At 47.9% G+C, this 18,755-nt stretch overlaps 1 protein-coding gene across 1 annotated transcript in view; it reads right to left on the minus strand.

The window, feature by feature from the left end:
- Positions 1-6,900: 6,900 nt before the first annotated feature.
- The window catches only part of LOC129710555 (multidrug and toxin extrusion protein 1-like), a 36,465-nt gene continuing 24,610 nt past the window's right edge, over positions 6,901-18,755 (minus strand). Inside the window, 10 exon segments of the mRNA XM_055657626.1 lie at positions 6,901-7,343; positions 8,122-8,203; positions 9,830-9,912; positions 9,915-9,923; positions 10,698-10,797; positions 10,799-10,831; positions 12,375-12,444; positions 12,849-12,924; positions 13,788-13,896; positions 16,179-16,246. Of these exon segments, the coding sequence (XP_055513601.1) occupies positions 7,132-7,343; positions 8,122-8,203; positions 9,830-9,912; positions 9,915-9,923; positions 10,698-10,797; positions 10,799-10,831; positions 12,375-12,444; positions 12,849-12,924; positions 13,788-13,896; positions 16,179-16,246 (842 nt within the window). The 3' untranslated portion in view covers positions 6,901-7,131.

Raw genomic sequence — 18,755 nt, forward strand, 5'->3', positions numbered from 1 at the left:
TTAAGCTCTAATACTTTGGTGTATAGACTAGACTCCTCGTTGGATTGCAACCTTGTCGTGGTCGGGGAAAGATTTCAATAGACCCCTAGAACCTGCCAGCGGGAGAACTCATTCCAGTTATTGCTCTCATGCTGGACAGGGAACGGTAGAGGGGAGACGAAGAGTATTTTTGGTTTACTCCAGTTTGGAGATTGAGCATGGCTAACAGGCCCGTTGTCTCGTAAACCGCGCAGTTACGGAACCCCGCAACTGAAGGAATCAACGCAACTGAGGGAGGACCTTCGTTGCTTACCAACATGCCAGGAGGCCTAACAGGCAGTACGTAAGTAAGAAAGTATAGACTAGAGGCAGTAGGGAGAAATCTATGAGCGGAACAGATTTAATATGCAACTTGTTACCTGAAGCAATTTTTTCACTGGATTCAACCCGGGGAATGGCTGCCAGAGGAAGTAGTTTTTTTAGTTTAGTTTAGAAATGGAACCAGGCCCCCCACCCACCAAGTCGAGCCAGACCCGTGATCACCCCGTGCACTAACACTAGTCCCACACAACAGGTACATGGATGGGAATAGTTTAAATGAAGATAGGCAAAAAAGGTGGAGTAACTCAATGGGACAGGCAGCATCTCCGGAGGGAAGGAATGGGTGACGTTTCAGGTCGAGACCCTTCTTCAGACTTCAGGTTTAAAGGATATGTGTTAAACACAGATAAATGGGCTGGCTTAGCTGAGCACCGGGGTCAGCATGTATAAGTCGGGCCAAAGGGCCCGTTTCCACCCTGTATGACTCTATGACTCTACAAAATATCAAAGAACAACTGAGGTCAAAGTTTGTACCAAGCGTGATTGTGATTTCTGCGAAACTCCAACTTACAACAAGTTGCATAATAAAGAGAGAATTATTAACGTTGATTCGATTTTCAAATGTCTCATGAATAGGTAACGGTGAGATGTAGCGCTTGGTAAATTAACCCCCTACTTAACTGTTTGTAGGTTGATTGGCTTTGTTAAGATTGCAAATGTGTAGGATGGTGCTAGTGTGAGTGGGTGCTTGTTGGTTGGTGTGGACTCAGTGGGCCAAAGGGCCTGTTTCCACTCTGTGTCTCCGAACTGAACCAAAGTGTCAACTTGCCCACATCACTGACCCCTGTTGTGTTGAACCCCAACCTCAGATACAATCACACACCCTGGGCCCACAGTGCAGTCCCTTCACTGAGGCCTCTTGGCCTTTTCTCCATGAGCATTTGTACTGACAACAGGACATGTGATCCATCTTACGCTTCAAGGAGTGTTTTTGTCGGCACTGGGCCTGTACTCGCTGGAGTTTAGAAGAATGAGGGGAGGACCTCATTGAAAGGTACAGAATAGTGAAAGGCTTGGATAGAGTGGATGTGGAGAGGATGTTTTCACTAGTGGGAGAGTCTAGGACTAGAGGTCATAGCCTCAGAATTAAAGGATGTTCCTTTAGGAAGATAAGAAGGAATTTATTTAGTGAGAGGGTGGTGATCTGCGGAATTCTGTGCCACAGAAGTCTATGTAGGCCAAGTCAATGGATATTTTTAAGCAGCGATAGATAGATTTTTGATTAGTACGGGTGCAGGGGTTATGGGGAGAAGGCAGGACAATGGGGTTAGGAGAAAGAGATAGATCAGCCATGATTGAATGGCAGAGTAGACTTGATGGGCCGAATGGCCTAATTCTATTCCTACTCCTTATGAGCTTATTACCTTAGTAATATGTAAATACCATTAAGCACTGCATTAAGCTCTAATACTTTGGTGTATAGACTAGACTCCTCGTTGGATTACAACCTTGTCGTGGTCGGGGAGCTTGTGTGTCTCAGTGACCCCTAGAGCGATGCCAGCGGGAGATTCGTCTCCAGTTAGGGTCTCCCATGCTGGACAGGTCGAAGGGTAGAGGGGAGACGAAGAGCGATCCACTGGTCCTCCAGGTTGGAGGTTGAGCACAGGGCTAACAACCCTGTCTCGTAAAACAAATATGTTACGGAAACAGCAACTGAAGGAATCAACGCTACTGAGTGGAGGACCTTCGTTGCTGCCCTACATGCCAGGAGGCATAACAGGCAGTAAGTAAGTAAGTAAGTATAGACTAGAGGCAGTAGGTTTAATCTATGAGCGGAAAGATTTAATAGCAACTTGTTACCTGAAAGCAATTTTTTCACTGCCTCAACTGTATGGAACGAGCTGCCAGAGGAAGTAGTTTTAGTTTAGTTTAGAAATGGAAACAGGCCCGTTGGCCCACCAAGTCCGCACCGACCCGTGATCACCCCGTGCACTAACACTAGTCCCACACAACAGGGACAATTTACAATATTTATCAAAGCCAAATTAACCTACAAATCTGTACGTCTTTAGAATATGGGAGGAAACCGGAGCACCTGGCGAAAACCCACGCAGTCACAGGGAGAACGTGCAAGTTCCATACAGACAGCACCCATAGTCAGGATTCAACCCGGGTCTCTGGCACTGTAAGGCAGCAACTCTACTGCTGTGCCACCGTGCCGCCCCACTAGTGTAGTTGGGCCAGGTTATTGAAACAGCATTAACAAGATTTGGACAGGTACATGGATGGGAATAGTTTAAAGGAAGATAGGCAAAAAAGGTGGAGTAACTCAACGGGACAGGCAGCATCTCCGGAGGGAAGGAATGGGTGACGTTTCTGGTCGAGACCCTTCTTCAGACTTCAGGTTTAAAGGATATTTGTTAAACACAGATAACTGGGCTGGCTTAGTTGAGCACTGGGGTCAGCATGGATAAGTCGGGCCAAAGGGCCCGTTTCCACGCTGTATGACTCTATGACTCTACAAAATATCAAAGAACAACTGAGGTCAAAGTTTGTACCAAGCGTGATTGTGATTTCTGCGAAACTCCAACTTACAACAAGTTGCATAATAAAGAGAGAATTATTAACGTTGATTCGATTTTCGAATGGCTCATGAATAGGTAACGGTGAGATGTAGCGCTTGGTAAATTAATCCCCTACTTAACTGTTGTACCAGCACCTGGGACAAAGCTGACCTGCCTGTGAATTGTATCGGTCAAATTAGATCCAATGAACAAAAGAAGCAAGAAGTCACGTTTTGGACTGTACTGGACTTTAACTTGCACTAAACGTTATTCCCTTTATCCTGTATCTGTACACTGTGGACAGCTAGATTATCATCATGTATAGTCTTTTCTCTGGCTGTATAGCACACAACAAAAAAGCTTTCCACTATACTTTGGTACACATGAGAATAAATATGTGAGCTTGAGAGGTGCGAGTCTCTGTGATAGATGTACTGGTAGGACATTATCCAAACAGGGATTTGAAAGGCTCCATGCATTACTCCTATCAGAAGAAAAAAGACAATGTGTTCCTTGTAAAAGGAAAGGCAATACAGTGCTGGAACTGTGTAAATTGTAGAGGTCCACAGAGGTAGACTGTAATGTTAGAGATACATCTAGGAAAGAGGCCCTTCGGCCCATCGAGTCCACGCCGACCACACTATCCCCAAACACTAACATCATCCTACACACGCTAGGGACAATGTACAATTTTACCAAAGCCAGTTAACCTACAAACCTGCACATCTTTGGAGTGTGGGAGGAAACCGGAGCTCCCGGAGAAAACCCACCCAGGCCACGGGGAGAAAACGTGCAAATTCTCTACGGACGCCAACCATAGTCAGGATCGAACCCGAGTCCCTGGCGCTGTGAGGTAGCAACTCTACCACTGCGTCACTGTGCCACCGTTTGTAGGGAGGGGCTTTTGAGTGAGCGAGGGAGTTAGAGTCACCACACCAGTGACAGAGTGTGAGATGATGTTGTGGAATGTGACAAAGTGGTCCACATCTCTAGTCCGAGAAGATACTTTGTAGATCCCTACAAGGCATGTCAACACCATAGTTCTGTATAATGTTTGATTAGTACGGGTGTCAGGGGACAAGGCAGGAGAATGGGGTTGAGAGGGGAAGATAGATCAGCCACGGTGGAAAGGCGGAGCAGACTTGATGGGCCGAATGGCCCAACTCTGCAATTCTGTGAAAGTGCCTTCGCGTCAAGAGTTCTTCTCTTCCGTCACCATGGCGATTAATTGAATTAATTATTAACTGGATTGAAACAAAGGGTTTGGAAAATTTCCGATTTGCAATCCAGGTTAGCATTTTCCTGATCTCAGCATAGTTTCATAATTACATCAGTTACATTTTAATCTGCACTTTAGAATTGCTGTTGCAAAACCAAACCATGATCACATTCTTTCAAATATGACAATGGATGCCAAAGGGAAAACCAAAGTTCATCTCGTGGACATTCAGGAACAACTATTACACAAGCACAAAAAGCCTGGCCACTAATTATTGCTCTTGGCTAACAAGGACATAGAGAGAGACAGGGAGAGGTCATTCACCCCTTCTACCAGTACCAGTTCTCACCAAGAGGTGAGAAACTAACTCCATTATCTTGTTGGTACACAAAAATGCTGGAGAAACTCAGCGGGTGCAGCAGCATCTATGGAGCGAAGGTTTCCTTCGCTCCATAGATGCTGCTGCCCCGCTGAGTTTCTCCAGCATTTTTGTGTACCTTCGATTTTCCAGCATCTGCAGTTCCTTCTTGAATCCATTATCTTGTTCTTGCCCCACAGAAGATACTGCCCCGTTATTTAACACTATCTGGTGCCCTTTTGAAAGTTCATAATGGAGCTTTTCCCATTGTACAGATCATCGGGGTGGTACAAAGACGCAGTGGTAGAGTTGCTGTCTCACAGTGCCATGGACCTGGGTTCGATCCTACCTACGGGTACTTTCTGTGTGGAGTTTGCACGTTCTCCCTGTGGGCTTTCTCTGGGTTGCTCTCGTTTCCTCCCACACTCCAAAGATGTGCAGGTTTGTAGGTTAATTGGCTTCGGGAAAATTGTAAATTGTCCCCCTAGTGTGTGGGATAGTGCTAGGCCTGGCGGGCCGAAGGGCCTGTTTCCACGCTGTCTCTCTAAAACGAAAAACAAAAACTGAAACTGAATCTAAATTAAAAACTCAGGGAGAAACTATAAGCTCTGAACACTTTATCAGATTCCATCACCAGAGGCCTATGTGTTCCCACTTATCACACTCCAGTGCTGCCTCCATCTTTACCCTCTCATTCCTTCCATCTGGCTCCATCTGCCTGTACTTTGTCTGCCTCCATCTATCATCCGCCTCCGCTCCCCCTCCACTAGGGACAGTTGTACATGTATACCAAGCCAATTGACCTGCAAACCTGTACGTCTTTGGAGTGCGGAGGGAAACCGAAGATCTCGGAGAAAACCCACGCCGGTCACGGGGAGAAGGTGCAAACTCCGTAAAGACAGCACCCGTGGTCGGGACCGAGCCCGGGACTCCAGCGCTGCAAGCGCTGTAACGCAGCAACTCTACCGCCGCGCCACCTTGCCGCCCCAGACGCATGGTTTTTGATCTGAAACGTCAACTATTCCCTTTCCACAAAAATGTCTCTCGACCCGACGAGTTCCTCCGGCAGATCTTTGACGTTCCCCCTAACAGCTCCGTTTCCCAATTAGAGAGGTAGCAACAGCAAGGCAACACCCTCGCCCACAATGACAGCAAGACCAAGGAGGTTGCGAATGATTTCACAAAGTGAAGTGGTGCACACACCCTGGGATACATCGGTGGCATTGAAGTAGAGACGTTCACCAGTTCCAAGTTTGCTGGAAATCAATATCACCAGCAATTTATCCTGGACCAGCCACGTCAAAACTAGAAACCGAAGAAAGCACGAAAGCAAAACTCTACTTACTGAGAAACATAGAACATAGAAACATAGAAATTAGGTGCAGGAGTAGGCCATTCGGCCCTTCGAGCCTGCACCGCCTTTCAATATGATCATGGCTGATCATCCAACTCAGTATCCCGTACCTGCCTTCTCTCCATACCCCCTGATCCCCTTAACAGCTCACAAGGGGTAGCACATCTAACACCCTCTTAAAATGATAAGCCAATGAACTGGCCTCAACTACCCTCTGTGGCACCCTGGGAATTCCTGAGAGATTCACCACTCTCTGTTTGTGGAAAAAAACCAACAATTTTCTCATCTCGGTTTTAAAGGATTTAAGAAATCCTTAAGCTGCAGATGGTAAGAGAAGGATTAGAAAGTTTGGCATGTCCCCCTCTCCGACATCTACAGATACAGAGAGCATTTTACCGGGATGTATCACAGCTCGGTTTGGGAACGGCTCCATCATGGCCACAGGAAATTGCAGAGGGTTGTGGGAGAAGCCCAGGCCATCACGCAAACCAACCTCCCTTCCATTGACTCCATCTACATGCTGCCTCAGCAAGGCCACCAACATAATCAGCCACCAGTCTCACCCTTTTCTCCCCTCCTCCATCAGATAATAGGTAAAAATGTTTGAACGCATACCTCCAGATTCAGGGGTAGTTTCTTCCCAGCTGTTATCAGGCGACTGTATGGTCCACTCACCAGCTAGAATGTGGTCCTGACCTCCCATCTACCTCATTGGAGACCATTGACCTATCTTTAATTGGAGTTTATCGGACTTTATCTTGCAATAAACGTTGTACCTTTCATTCTTTATTCTTTATCGGTACACTGTGGACGGCTTGATTGTAATCATGTATGGTATTTTCTTTCACTGGAGAGCAGGCAAACAAAAGTGTTTTTACTCTAGCACAGTACACGTGACAATAATAACCAAACTAAACTAAAGTAGTGATGGGAAGGAACTGCAGATGCTGTTTGTACCAAAGATAGACACAAAATGTTGGAGTAACTCAGCGGGTCCGGCAGCATCTCTGGCGAAAAAGGAATAGGTGACGTTTTGTGTCTGGGCCCAACGTGTCACCCATCCTTTTCCCCCCAGAGATGCTGCCTGACCTGCTGAGTTACTCCAGAACTTTGTGTCTAAACTTAAGTAGAATTGACTTCCTGGAACTGGAAATGGAACAGTTTATCAACTTTGTTGATGGTGTTGGCGACGGTCGGAATCTCCCTGCAGTAGTGGCCGCACCCTGTGAACATCACGTCCTCCTTCGTCCGTTGGGTGAAGCCTGCCGCTGTTGTTCCTCGCACGGTCTCAGGGTGCCAGCATCCCGCCTGCTGCTGTGTGAGGCTCGACAGGAGTTTATACCATCTGCAGCAGCAGTCCAATGGCCAGTATCAGTAGACCCGAGAGTAAGGTAAGTCCGCGACGGACTATTAGTTGCTTCACTGTTAACATTTGCAGAACAGCGCCAGCACTCGGCTTGGGGCTGGAGGTTTCCTCTCGCTGTTGTTGCTCCACTGCACTCTCCTCAGGACCGATCTCAATGACCGCAATGTTTCCCGAACACACTTCTGCAAAGCAAAACAATACTGAAATATTATCGTATAATCAACAGGAACTGCAGATGCTGGTTTATACCGAAGATAGACACAAAGTGCTGGAGTAACTCAGTGGGTCAGACAGCATCTCTGGAGAACATGGGTAAAGGATGTTTTGGGTCTAGACCCTTCTTCTTCAGTCCCGACCCGAAATATCATTTATCCGTGTTCTCCAAAGATGCTGCCCGACCCGCTGAGTTATTCCAGCACTTTGTGTCCAAAGGTTTAGTTTAGTGGAAAGAGGCCCTTCGGCCCACCGAGTCCGTGCCGACCAGCCATCACCCCGTACACTAGCATTATCCTACACACTAGGGGCAATTCACAAATTTTACCAAAGCCAAATAACCTACGAAGCTGTTCGTCTTTGGAGTGTGGGTGGAAACCAGAGCACTGTCACAGGGAGAAAAAACGCGGTCACAGGGAGAATGTACAAACTTCATACAGACAGCACCCGTAGTCAAAATCGAACCTGGGTCTCTGGTGCAGTGTGGCAGCAACTCTTCCACAGCGCCACTGGTTCACTATGGGTTAGCTAAATATTTAAATATAAATTAAATATAAAATCTAAATTAAATTTTAAAATATAAAGTAACCCCCTTTAAATATTGTTTTAAATATTGGAGATTATCCACCTGAAGGGCCTGTTGACAATCTTCAACTAATCACCATCCACTTGCTATGATAGAAGATACTACAAAAGATTTCCTTACTATTTTATGAAGATGATTAAAAGTTGTCATAAACTTCTCACCTGTGGAGGTGTGCTGAGCCGAGCCAGTTTCAGCCCCGTGAGAGGAGACCACATCTTTCCTCACGCCCGCGTTAACCAGCGCCTTTGAACAAGACACACAGGTAACTCCATTAGAGTGTAGCAATGGGCTTGGGAGAGGGAACATGAATCACATACCATCCCTTGTCACGTCACTGTCCACTGGGGATGGCTCGATTGTAATCGTGTATAGTCCTTCTGCTGATTGGCTCGCAGGCAACAAAAGCTTTTCACTGAAGAGTGTGAAGAAGGGACTCGACCCGAAACGTCACCCAGAGATGCTGCCTGCCCCACCAAGTTACTCCAGCATTTTGTGTCTGTCTTTGGTTTAAACCAGCATCTGCAGTTCCTTCCTACACAGATTTTCACTGCACCTCGGTACACATGACAATAAAACAAAACTGAACAATAGACAATAGACAATAGACAATGGACAATAGGTGCAGGAGTAGGCCATTCGGCCCTTCTAGCCAGCACCGCCATTCAATGTGATCATGGCTGATCATCCCCAATCAGTACCCCGTTCCTGCCTTCTCCCCATGTCCCCTGACTCCGCTATTTTTTTAGAGCCCTATCTAGCACTCTCTTGAAAGCATCCAGAGAACTTGCCTCCACCGCCCTCTGAGGCAGAGAATTCCACAGACTCACCACTCTCTGTGAGAAAAAGTGTTTCCTCGTCTCCGTTCTAAATGGCTTCCTCCTTATTCTTAAACTGTGGCCCCCTGGTTCTGGACTCCCCCAACATTGGGAACATGTTTCCTGCCTCTAGTGTGTCCAAACCCTTAACAATCTTATATGTTTGAATGAGATGCCCTCTCGTCCTTCTAAACTCCAGAGTGTACAAGCCCAGCTGCTCCGTTCTCTCAGCATATGACAGTCTGTCATATGTTTGATCTCTGTGAGATCAGAAACCTGGCCGCACAGGTTTACTTGGCCCCTTCGCTCTATGTGTGTGTGCTGGGCAGAGAGGGAGGGAGTAGGGGGTGGGGGGGGGATTTGGTTTGCCCTGTGCACCAAGCTAATGGAATATCTCTTAGTTCTGAATATGCACTGCAAGGCAGGGCAGTCGAAGACGTACAGTATTCAAAACACAAAGTGCTGGAGGATCTCAGCGGGTCAGGCAACATCTGTGGAGTGAATGGAAAGATTTCCTCTTGGGTCAGGACCCTTGTTCAGATACTGTAGTAGGGAAGGGAAGGACATACAGGTTTGTAGGACAAATGGCTTGGTACAAATGTAAATTGTCCCTGGTGTGTGTGTGTGTGTGTGTGTGTGTAGGATAGTGTTAATGTGCGGGGATCGCTGATCGGTGCAGACTCAGTGGGTCGAAGGGCCTGTTTCCGCGCTGGGCCTCCAAATTCTAAACTCTAAACTGATTCGCTACAATGCTGAGGGCTATATTCTGTACTCTGTATCTTCCCTTTTGCTCCACCTACTGTACTTGAGTTTGGCTCAATCATATTTATGTATGATATTATATTGGGTAGCATACAAAGCTTTTCACTGTACCTCGATACACGTGACAACGCTAAACCGAAGCCTGAGCATTGATGGAGGGAAGGGAGCCAGATCTCTCTCTCTTCCCCTTCCTCGCCACACTATGCCCGACTCCGACTCCGGGAGCAGTGTGGGGAGGAAGGGGAAGAGAGAAGAAATGGGAATATTTGACCATCGCCCAACTTTTCCATACCTGATCGGATGCCTCCGTCCAGTTGATTCTGTCTATCACCACCAGAAAGATTGCGAATTGGGTGGCAACACAACACATCATGATATCCAATAGCCTGCAAGATAATACAAGGCTTTTGTCACTGTACACAGGCGATGTCATCAAACGCCCCCCCCCCCCCCCCCCATTGATGGAGGGAAGGGAGCCAGATCTCTCTCTCTTCCCCTTCCCGCCAAACTGTATCCCAATCCGACTCCGGGGGGGGGGGGGGGGGAAGAATTGTCAAAGACTAGAGAGCACGGCTACACAATGACAGGGGCAAAGTTCAGTGGAGATGTGAGGGTCATGTTATTTTACACAGAGGGCGGTGGGTGCCTGGAACGTGTTGCCAGGGGTGGTGGTGGAGGCAGTTACCTTAGTGGCGTTTAAGAGGCTTTTAGATAAGCACACGGACATATGCATTGAATGGGGGGGGGGATGGATATGGATCACGTGCAAGCAGAGGAGCTTAGTCTATCTTGGCATCTTGTTCAGCATGGACACTGTGGGCCGAAGGGCCTGTTTCTGTGCTGCACTGTCCCGAGTTCTTCGTTTTGCAGTCAAGCAAGCAAACAACTTTGAAGGCAAAATAGACTCCAGATTCTGGAATCAGGAACAAAAAAGGAAAGGAACACTGGAAGAACTCGGCGGGTCAGGCAGCATCTGTGGATGTAAAATGCGTGTCGATTTTTGGGGTCGAGAGCTGCATTTGGACTGGGAGTAAAGAGGAAAGGTTGTAGGGATGGAGTGTGGGGAGGGGGGGGGTGCAGGACAGAGGATGGCAAGTTATCGCTGGCACCAGATGGGGAGGGACTGAAGGATTCCGGTCGAGACCCGGTATAATTCCTACCGAAGATTCCGAATTTTCCAGCAAACATCAGAGAGATTCCAACAGGGAACGCGATCAGGTAAAATCCCACCAGGTTGACGATAGCTCCCAGCTTTTGCTTTTCCTGCCCCTCTCAGCACGCCCCCACAAACACACTGTAGAACAGGCACAGAAAGCAGCATCCAGTTACACTCTGATCATTCAGGGCCTGGAGTGTAATGGTTCTTTAGCCTCACCGGCGCAGACAGCAGGGACTGTTGGCTTGGAGACAAGATCCCACATCGACAGTGAGAAATAAAGCTACAGGTTCTTTTTAAGTAAAGGTGCCATGGCTAATCGAGCTGCTGCCTCACAGCGCCAGGGGACCAGGTTCAATCCTGACCTCGAGTGCTATCTGTGTGGAGCTTGCATGTTCTCACCGTGACCATCCTGTCACTAACGAGAGAGTGGTCCCGATCTACCATCTACGTCATTGCAGACCCTCGGACTATCTTCACTCGGACTTTACCTTGCACCAAACGCCATTCCATTTACACTGTGGACGGCTCGATTGTAATCATGTATAGTCTTTCCGCTGACTGGTTAGCATTGCAACAAGAGCTTTTCACTGTACCTCGGCGCATGTGACAATAAACTAAACTCAACTAAACCCTGGGGGTTTGCTCCGGGTGCTCCTGCTTCCTCCGACATGTAATTTGGCAAATTAATGGGTAGCTATGAATTACCCCGTGTATGTCGGAGAGTGGTAGAATATGGGGGGAGCTGATAGGGGTGAGGGGATTAGATTAGGATTAGTGTAAACGAGTCTGCACCCACCAAGTGGGCTGAATGGTCTGTTTCCATACTGTTTCCTGTTGCCTCTTTGACTCATGAACTTTGTTTGGGGGAGACAGCTGGTAAAGAGAGATTGTGGTGGTCCTGTGCAGTACTGTGCTATATTCTATGAATTATAGGTCTTTCAAAGGTCTATTCAAGCAGATGGATCAGTTTATCCAGGCGGCACGTTGGGCTGGGAGATGCAGGGGATACATCATTCGATACGATACAATTCAATACATTTTCATCCAAGGAGTGAAATTGGTCTGGCAACAGTCATAACACACATCAAGGTGCATGAAATTACAATTAAATTAAAAGTGAAAAAAAAGAAAAAGACATGCGACTGTTGGCTGGCTGTCGTGTGCACAGCGCCTTAACCGGAACGAACGGACAAACAAACGAACGCAGGTTTATCTCCTGGGCAGAGGATTCTTAAACTAGCGTGCGTCTTCCCCCCACGCCAGGTCCCCCTTTTTTGTCCCTCCGTCCCTCACGCCGGGTCCCCTTGTTCTTCATCATGCGCAGTAAATTAAGGGCCTGACCCACTTGGGCGTCATTTGCGCGTCACGCAGACGGTGCGCGAAGATTTTGTACATCCCAAAATCCTGGGGCGCCATGCGTGACCACTCGTCACCACGCACCATGCGCGTCACCACGCACCATGCGCGACCACACATCACCATGCACCATGCGCGACCACGCGTCACTGCCTGCGGCACCACGCACCATGCGCACGGCACAAGTGGGACAGCCCCTTTACACATCATGCTTGGTGTGGACATTGTGGCCGGAGGGTCTGTCATTCCTCTGTACTGTGCTCTCCTATGATCTCTGTACAACTCACAAAAGAATTCCAATGGACCCTGCAGGAGAACTCACCACCATGGCGTCGAAGAATTGGTGCGTAACAACCAAAGGTAATACCACGGCAACCAGCGAAATAATCTCCCTGGAAAGAGAAGAGAGAAGCGTGTTAAAGGAACCCGGAAATGATTGGTGACGCAGCGGTAGAGTGGCGCCAGGGGCCCGAATTCGACCCTGATTACGAGTGCTGTCTGTGGTGAGTTTGCACGTTCTCCCTGTGACCGCGTGGGTTTTCTCCGGGTGCTCCGGTTTCCTCCCACATCCCAAAGACGTGCGGGTTTGTAGGTCAATTGGTTTTGGCAAAAAATTGTAAATTGTGTGCAGGATAGTGCTAGTGTACGGGGTGATCGCTGGTCGGCGCGGACTCGGCAGGCCATAGGGTTTGTTTCCACGCTGTATCTCTAAAGTCTAAATTATCTTAAAATCATTTGGCTTGCTCTTGGAGTTGCAATTTTTGAAGTTTGAAGAATGTTTTTTTTTTTAACTAACTTGTCGGTAGTGAAGACATTGCCCAGCATAGAGCCAACAGCCCCCAGAATCACACTGGTCACCGACGCACAGAATCCTGTTCAATTGTAAGCAGAAAATCATAATCATAATCATATTTTATTAACCATGCAGGTTTTGCAACATACAAGGAATTTGATTTGCCATACAGTCCTACCAATAAAAAGCAACGAAACACACAAAATACATCTTAACATGAACATCCACCACCGTGACTGCAGCTGCTGGTTTACACTGAAGATAGACAGATAATTTTACAATACTCAACGGGTCAGGCAGCATCTCTGGAGAAAAGGAATGGGTGGCCTTTTCTGGTCGAGACCCTTCTGTCCAAGTAGTCACGAGGAGTAGAAACAGGCAACTGCAGATGCTGGTTTACAAAGTGCTGGGGTAACTCAGCGGGTCAGGCAAGGACTAAGTCAGCTGTCCATGTTCTCCAGAGATGCTGCCTGACCCACTGAGCTACTCCAGCATTTTGTAAACCAGCATCTGCAGTTCCTTGTGTCGACAAATTAGGATTAGTGTAGGGTTAGTGCAAATGGGTGTTTAGTTATTAGTTTCAAAAATTTCAGTTTGATTTTGATCACACAGCTGACAGCGGTAAAAGCGACGCAGTGGTGCAGCGGGTAGAGCCGCTGCTTCACAGCTCCAGTGACCCAGGGTTCGATTCTGAGCTCCGTCACTGTCTATGTGGCGTTTGCATGCTCTCCCTCTGACCAGGGGGGTTTCCTCCAAGAGCTGCTGTTTCCTCCCGCATCCTAAAGAGGTGCTGGTATATCGGAAAGATTTAGATGGATGTGGGCCAAATGTAGGCAACTGGGACAAGCTTGCGGAGGTACCTTGGTGGGCGAGGACGATATGGGCCGAAGAGGCTTTTCCGTGCCGTGTGTGGCTCTATGATTCTATGCACGTGTGACTTACCAATGCAGCATAGAGCAACTCTGGCCAAGTTTTTAGCCTTCTCTGGTTGTCTGGCTCCCAGTGCATTACCCACATGGACGCTGGCGGCCACACTGTATCCCATGGCGATCTAATGGATGAAAAATACACAGTGCCTGAAATGGGGCAACCTTGCCCACAACTACATTGAACACACAGCCCACACACACAGGCCCTTCAGCCCACCTCATCCGTGGTTCATCTTCAAATGGTCTCGGAGCAGAATTAAGCCATTCGGCCCAACGAGTCCATTCCACCATTCAATCATGGCTGATCTATCTTTCCCTCTCAACCACATTCTCCTGCCTTCTCCCCATAACCCCATGACACCCGCACTAATCAAGAATCAAGTGGCTTTAATGCTCCACAGAAGCCTCCGACATCACCGTCATCTCTCCCACCAAATCTTCTATTCTTTCATTTTACACTTTGGAGACACAGTGCGGAAAGAGGCCTTTTGGCCCACCAACTTCGTGCCCCCCGACCTGCTGAGTAACTTCAGCACTTTGTGTCTTTTTTTTTGTAAACCAGCATCTGCAGTTCCTTGTGTCTCCAAGAGTCTTTGATTGATTGATCAATTGAAAGGTGGAAACAGGCGTTCGGCTCACCGAGTCCACGCAGAGCAGCGATCACCCCGTACACCCGCACTATCCTACACACTAGGGGCAATTTACAATTTTAAAAATCAAAGCCAATTAACCTACAAAACCGTACATCTTTGGAATGTGGGAGGAAAGCAGAGTTGCTGCCTCACAGCGCCAGATACCCAGGTTTGATCCTGACTGCGGGTGCTGTCTGTACGGAGTTTGTATGTTCTCCCTGTGACCACGTGGGTTTTCTCTGGGTGCTCTGGTTTCCTCCCACACTCCGAAGACATGCAGGTTTGTAGTTTAATTTGGCTTTGGTAAAAATGATAAAATGATCCCTGGTTTGTAGGATAGTGCGAGTGTGTGGGGTGATCGCTGGTCGATGGGTCGAAGGGCCTGTTTCCGCGTTGTATCTCTAAACTAAACTAAAACTGCAGTCTCTCCACTCTGGGACCATTCCAGTAAATCTGCTCTCCAACCTCGCCAAGGCTTTCACTCCATCCCAAAGCCCAGTGTCCAGTATAGGCACAGGCTGGGACCATCTGCTGCTATATAACTCTTTAACAAAACCCCTTAACTTTGTTCCATTCGGTCTACAACGCTTCATAACACACCATCTGAGGAAGGATGTGTTGGCTCTGGTGAGGGTCCAGAGGAGGCTTACAAGCATGATCCCAGGTACGAGTGGGTTAACATATGATGAGCATTTGACGGCACTGGGCCTGTACTCGCTGGAGTTTAGGATGAGGGGGGGGGGACCTCATTGAAATGTACCAAATAGTGAAAGGCGTGGATGAGGAGAGGATGTTTCTACTAGTAAGAACGTCTAGGACCACAGGCCATTGCCTCAGAATTAAAGGACGTTCCTTTAGGAAGGAGATGAGGAGGAATTCCTTTAGTCAGAGGGTGGTGAATGCCAAGTTCAAGTGCAAGTTTACACAATTGGTACAGCAAGGATAGGGTTGCCATACAGCTTTACGAATAAAAAGAACACAACACACGATAGAATTTAACATGAACACCCCCACACAGCAGAATCAACGTTTCCCACTGTGAGGGAAGGTAATACATGTTCAGTCATCTGCCTCTATGTTCACCCGTGGTCAGAGATTACCACAATGTATTGCCACAGACGGCTGTGGAGGCCAAGTCAATGGATATTTCTAAGGCAGAGATGGATAGATTCTTGATTAGTACAGGTATCGGGCGTTAAGGGGAGATGGCAAGAGAATGGGGCTAAGAGGGAAAGATAGATCAGCCATGATTGAATGGCAGAGTAGACTTGATGGGCCGAATGGTTTAATTCTGCTCCTATCACTTATGAACATGAACTTATGAAGAAGCTTGAAAGCACGAAATACTGCGTTTAAGAACAACTTCCTTCCCACTGTTATGAGACAGTTGAACGGACCTCTTTTATGCAAAGGATGAATTCCCGATCTTCCAATCTACCTTGTGGTGCCTCTTGCACTTTTCTTTATCTGCACTTTCTCTGTATATGTATCACTGTATTCTACACTCTGTCTCTTTATCCATTTGGTCAGTCTGAAGGGCTCGTGTCTGGTACGATTTGCATGGATAGCACACAAAACAAAGTTTGCCAAAGTTTGTATCTCGGTAGATGTGGCAATCGTAAACCAATACCAACATAATGGAACATCGGTGGGAATTTAATGATTCAAGTCTTGTCAAGTTCTGTGTTCTAAAGTGGCACAGATTTTTTTTCTGTGAAAACCATCAACTATTTTTATCCGAAGTTTACGTTCTGCTGTAGCTCGAGGCTTACCATGTATACTGCTGTTAAAATCTGATAAACGACACACTGGGCTCCAAGTTCAACTTCATTAATTAATCCTATCAATGAGAAACAATTCAGCGAGTGAGTAATGGGAAGGTGCAGCCAGGGGATGAGCCTGTTGTGTCCAGGTCAGTCTTAATCTTAGAGTCACACAGACAATAACAAGCCCCATTCCCCAATTTGGGTCCCAATTTGGGTCTCAACCAGAAATGTCACCCAGTCCTTCTCCCCAGAGATGCTGCCTGTCCCGCTGAGTTACTCCAGCATTCTGTGACTATCTTTGGTTTAAACCAAGCATCTGCAGTTCCTTCCTACACTCCAGTTTTAAGTAACACACCTCCTAATTTCTTTCTAATTTCGCCCCTCTCCCCCCCCCCCCCCCCCCCCCCCCCCCCCGCCCCACCTTTTCCTGTAGCCATTTCCCCTTCACCCATCTCTTCAACTATCCCACTCCCTACCCCCCCATCCCTCCATCTGGCGTTGCATTTAAGGTATACAAAAATGCCGGAGAAACTCAGCGGGTGAGGCAGCATCTATGGAGCGAAGGAAATAGGCAACGTTTCGGGTCGAGACCCTTCTTCGGACTTTGCATTTAACTGCTTTTTCACTTCTCCTCATCTGTCTCTCTGTCTCTTTTAATCCCCCTTCGCCTCCCTTTCATCCCCTTTTCATCTTGAGCCTTTGTCCAAGCGTCTACTAATCACAAACCCCTCTTACCTGTATCCACCTATCACTTGTGTAGGAAGGAACTGCTCCTCCCCCGCCTCTACTCTGAAGAAGGGTTTCTGACCCGAAACGTCACCTATTCCTTTTCTCCAGAGATGCTGCCTGACCCGCTGAGTTACTCCAGCATTTTGTGCCAATCGCCACCTATCACTTGCCGGGCATTGCCCCACTTTGGTTTTTCAGCTTTTTCCCCCTGCCCCCCCCCCCCCCCCCCTACTACAATCAGAAGGGTCCCGACCCGAAACATCACCTGACCATGTCCTCCAGAGATGCTGCCTGCCCCACTGAGTTACTCCAGCACTCTGTGTTCCACGCAAGATATTGGCATCTGCAGTTCCTTGTTTCCAATGTCAGAGCCCCTTCAGCCCACCATGGCCATGCCAACTTCTTTCCAATCTACATTAGTCCCATTTGCCTGCATGAAGACCATATCCTTCTCTGCCTTTCCAACTCAAGTGCCGACTTAATGCCTCTTGAACATAGTGTAGCAGTCGCTGCAGAACACTCCAATAACTTCACCTCCTCTGGTAGCGTATTCCAGATTGAAACAAGATAGTTGTGGCTGGTTGTGACATTAAACCTACTTACGCGTTCCACTCCAAGCCTGAAATTTGCTTCCATTGAAGTTCATGTTAAGTTCATCAGTTCTAGGAGCAGAATTAGGCCATTCGGCCCATCAATTCCACTCCACCATTCAATCATGGCTGATCTATCTGTCCCTCCCAACCCCATTCTTCTGCCTTCGGTAGAAGTCAGTAGAAGTCGGCAGACAAAATTGCTGCAGAAACTCAGCGGGTGAGGCAGCATCTATGGAGCGAAGGAAATAGGCAACGTTTCGGGTCGAGACCCTTCTTCAGAAGAGGTGGGTTTTGTTACCCGGGAGAGGCACCTCATTGTCGCCATGATCGGGAACAAACTCATGTCCTTGAAACGGGTTTGAGAAAGGCTTAACTCTTCCACAGGGTCTCTTGCGGAGCCTGAGAATGCCACTCTTTAATTAGTTTTAGGTTAGTTTCGAGATACAGCATGGAAACAGGCCCTTTGGCCCATCGGGTTCACACTGACCTACCACCCATTCCCTGCACACTCTGGGCAAATTAACAGAGGCCAGTTAACCCACTGACCTACAGACCCGTACGTCCTTGAGGTGTTGGAGGAAACGGGAGTGCGCGGTGGAAACCAACGCGGCCACTGGGAGAACGGGCACACTCCACATAGACAGTGCCTGAGGTCAGGATCGAAGCCGGGGTCCCCAGTGCTGTGAGCCAGCTGCTCTACCAGCTGCACCACTGTGCCACCGTCCCTCCGATTCCGATTCCAGTCCACCCTGCCCCGGGACTGAGTGGATGCTCGGGGTCTTGTAATGGCACTCAGACCCCACTGATGGAGTAACTCAGCAGGACAGGCAGTGGAGAAAAAGGATGGGTGACGTTTCGGTTCGGGACCCTTCTCCAGCCCAGCATCTGCAGTTTTTTGTTTCTGCATGTTCCCACTGTGTCTTCAATGTGTAGTCCATGTACTCAACGGTAATGGATTAGCCAACGCATCTCCTCCCCTCTCTAACTCTGCAAGCCTGATGATTAACCTCTAAATCAGTGCCCTGGGGAAATAGCAGACCCAAGACCAGACCCCCAGTATTATGGAAGCCAATTCCCACCATTGCCCCTCAAAGGGCTTTTCAATATTCCTTTTTGGAGTAATTCAACACATGAATATACAGTTCTGCTAAACATTGGATATAGGGTGGAGTGACTTTAGTCTTTAGACTACCATTAGAACGCATACTTAGCTTAGTTTAGTTTAGAGATACAGCGTGGAAACAGTCCCTTTGGCCCACTG

This window comes from Leucoraja erinacea, chromosome 28 (genome assembly GCF_028641065.1).
Source record: "Leucoraja erinacea ecotype New England chromosome 28, Leri_hhj_1, whole genome shotgun sequence".
NCBI classification, from domain to species: domain Eukaryota; kingdom Metazoa; phylum Chordata; class Chondrichthyes; order Rajiformes; family Rajidae; genus Leucoraja; species Leucoraja erinaceus.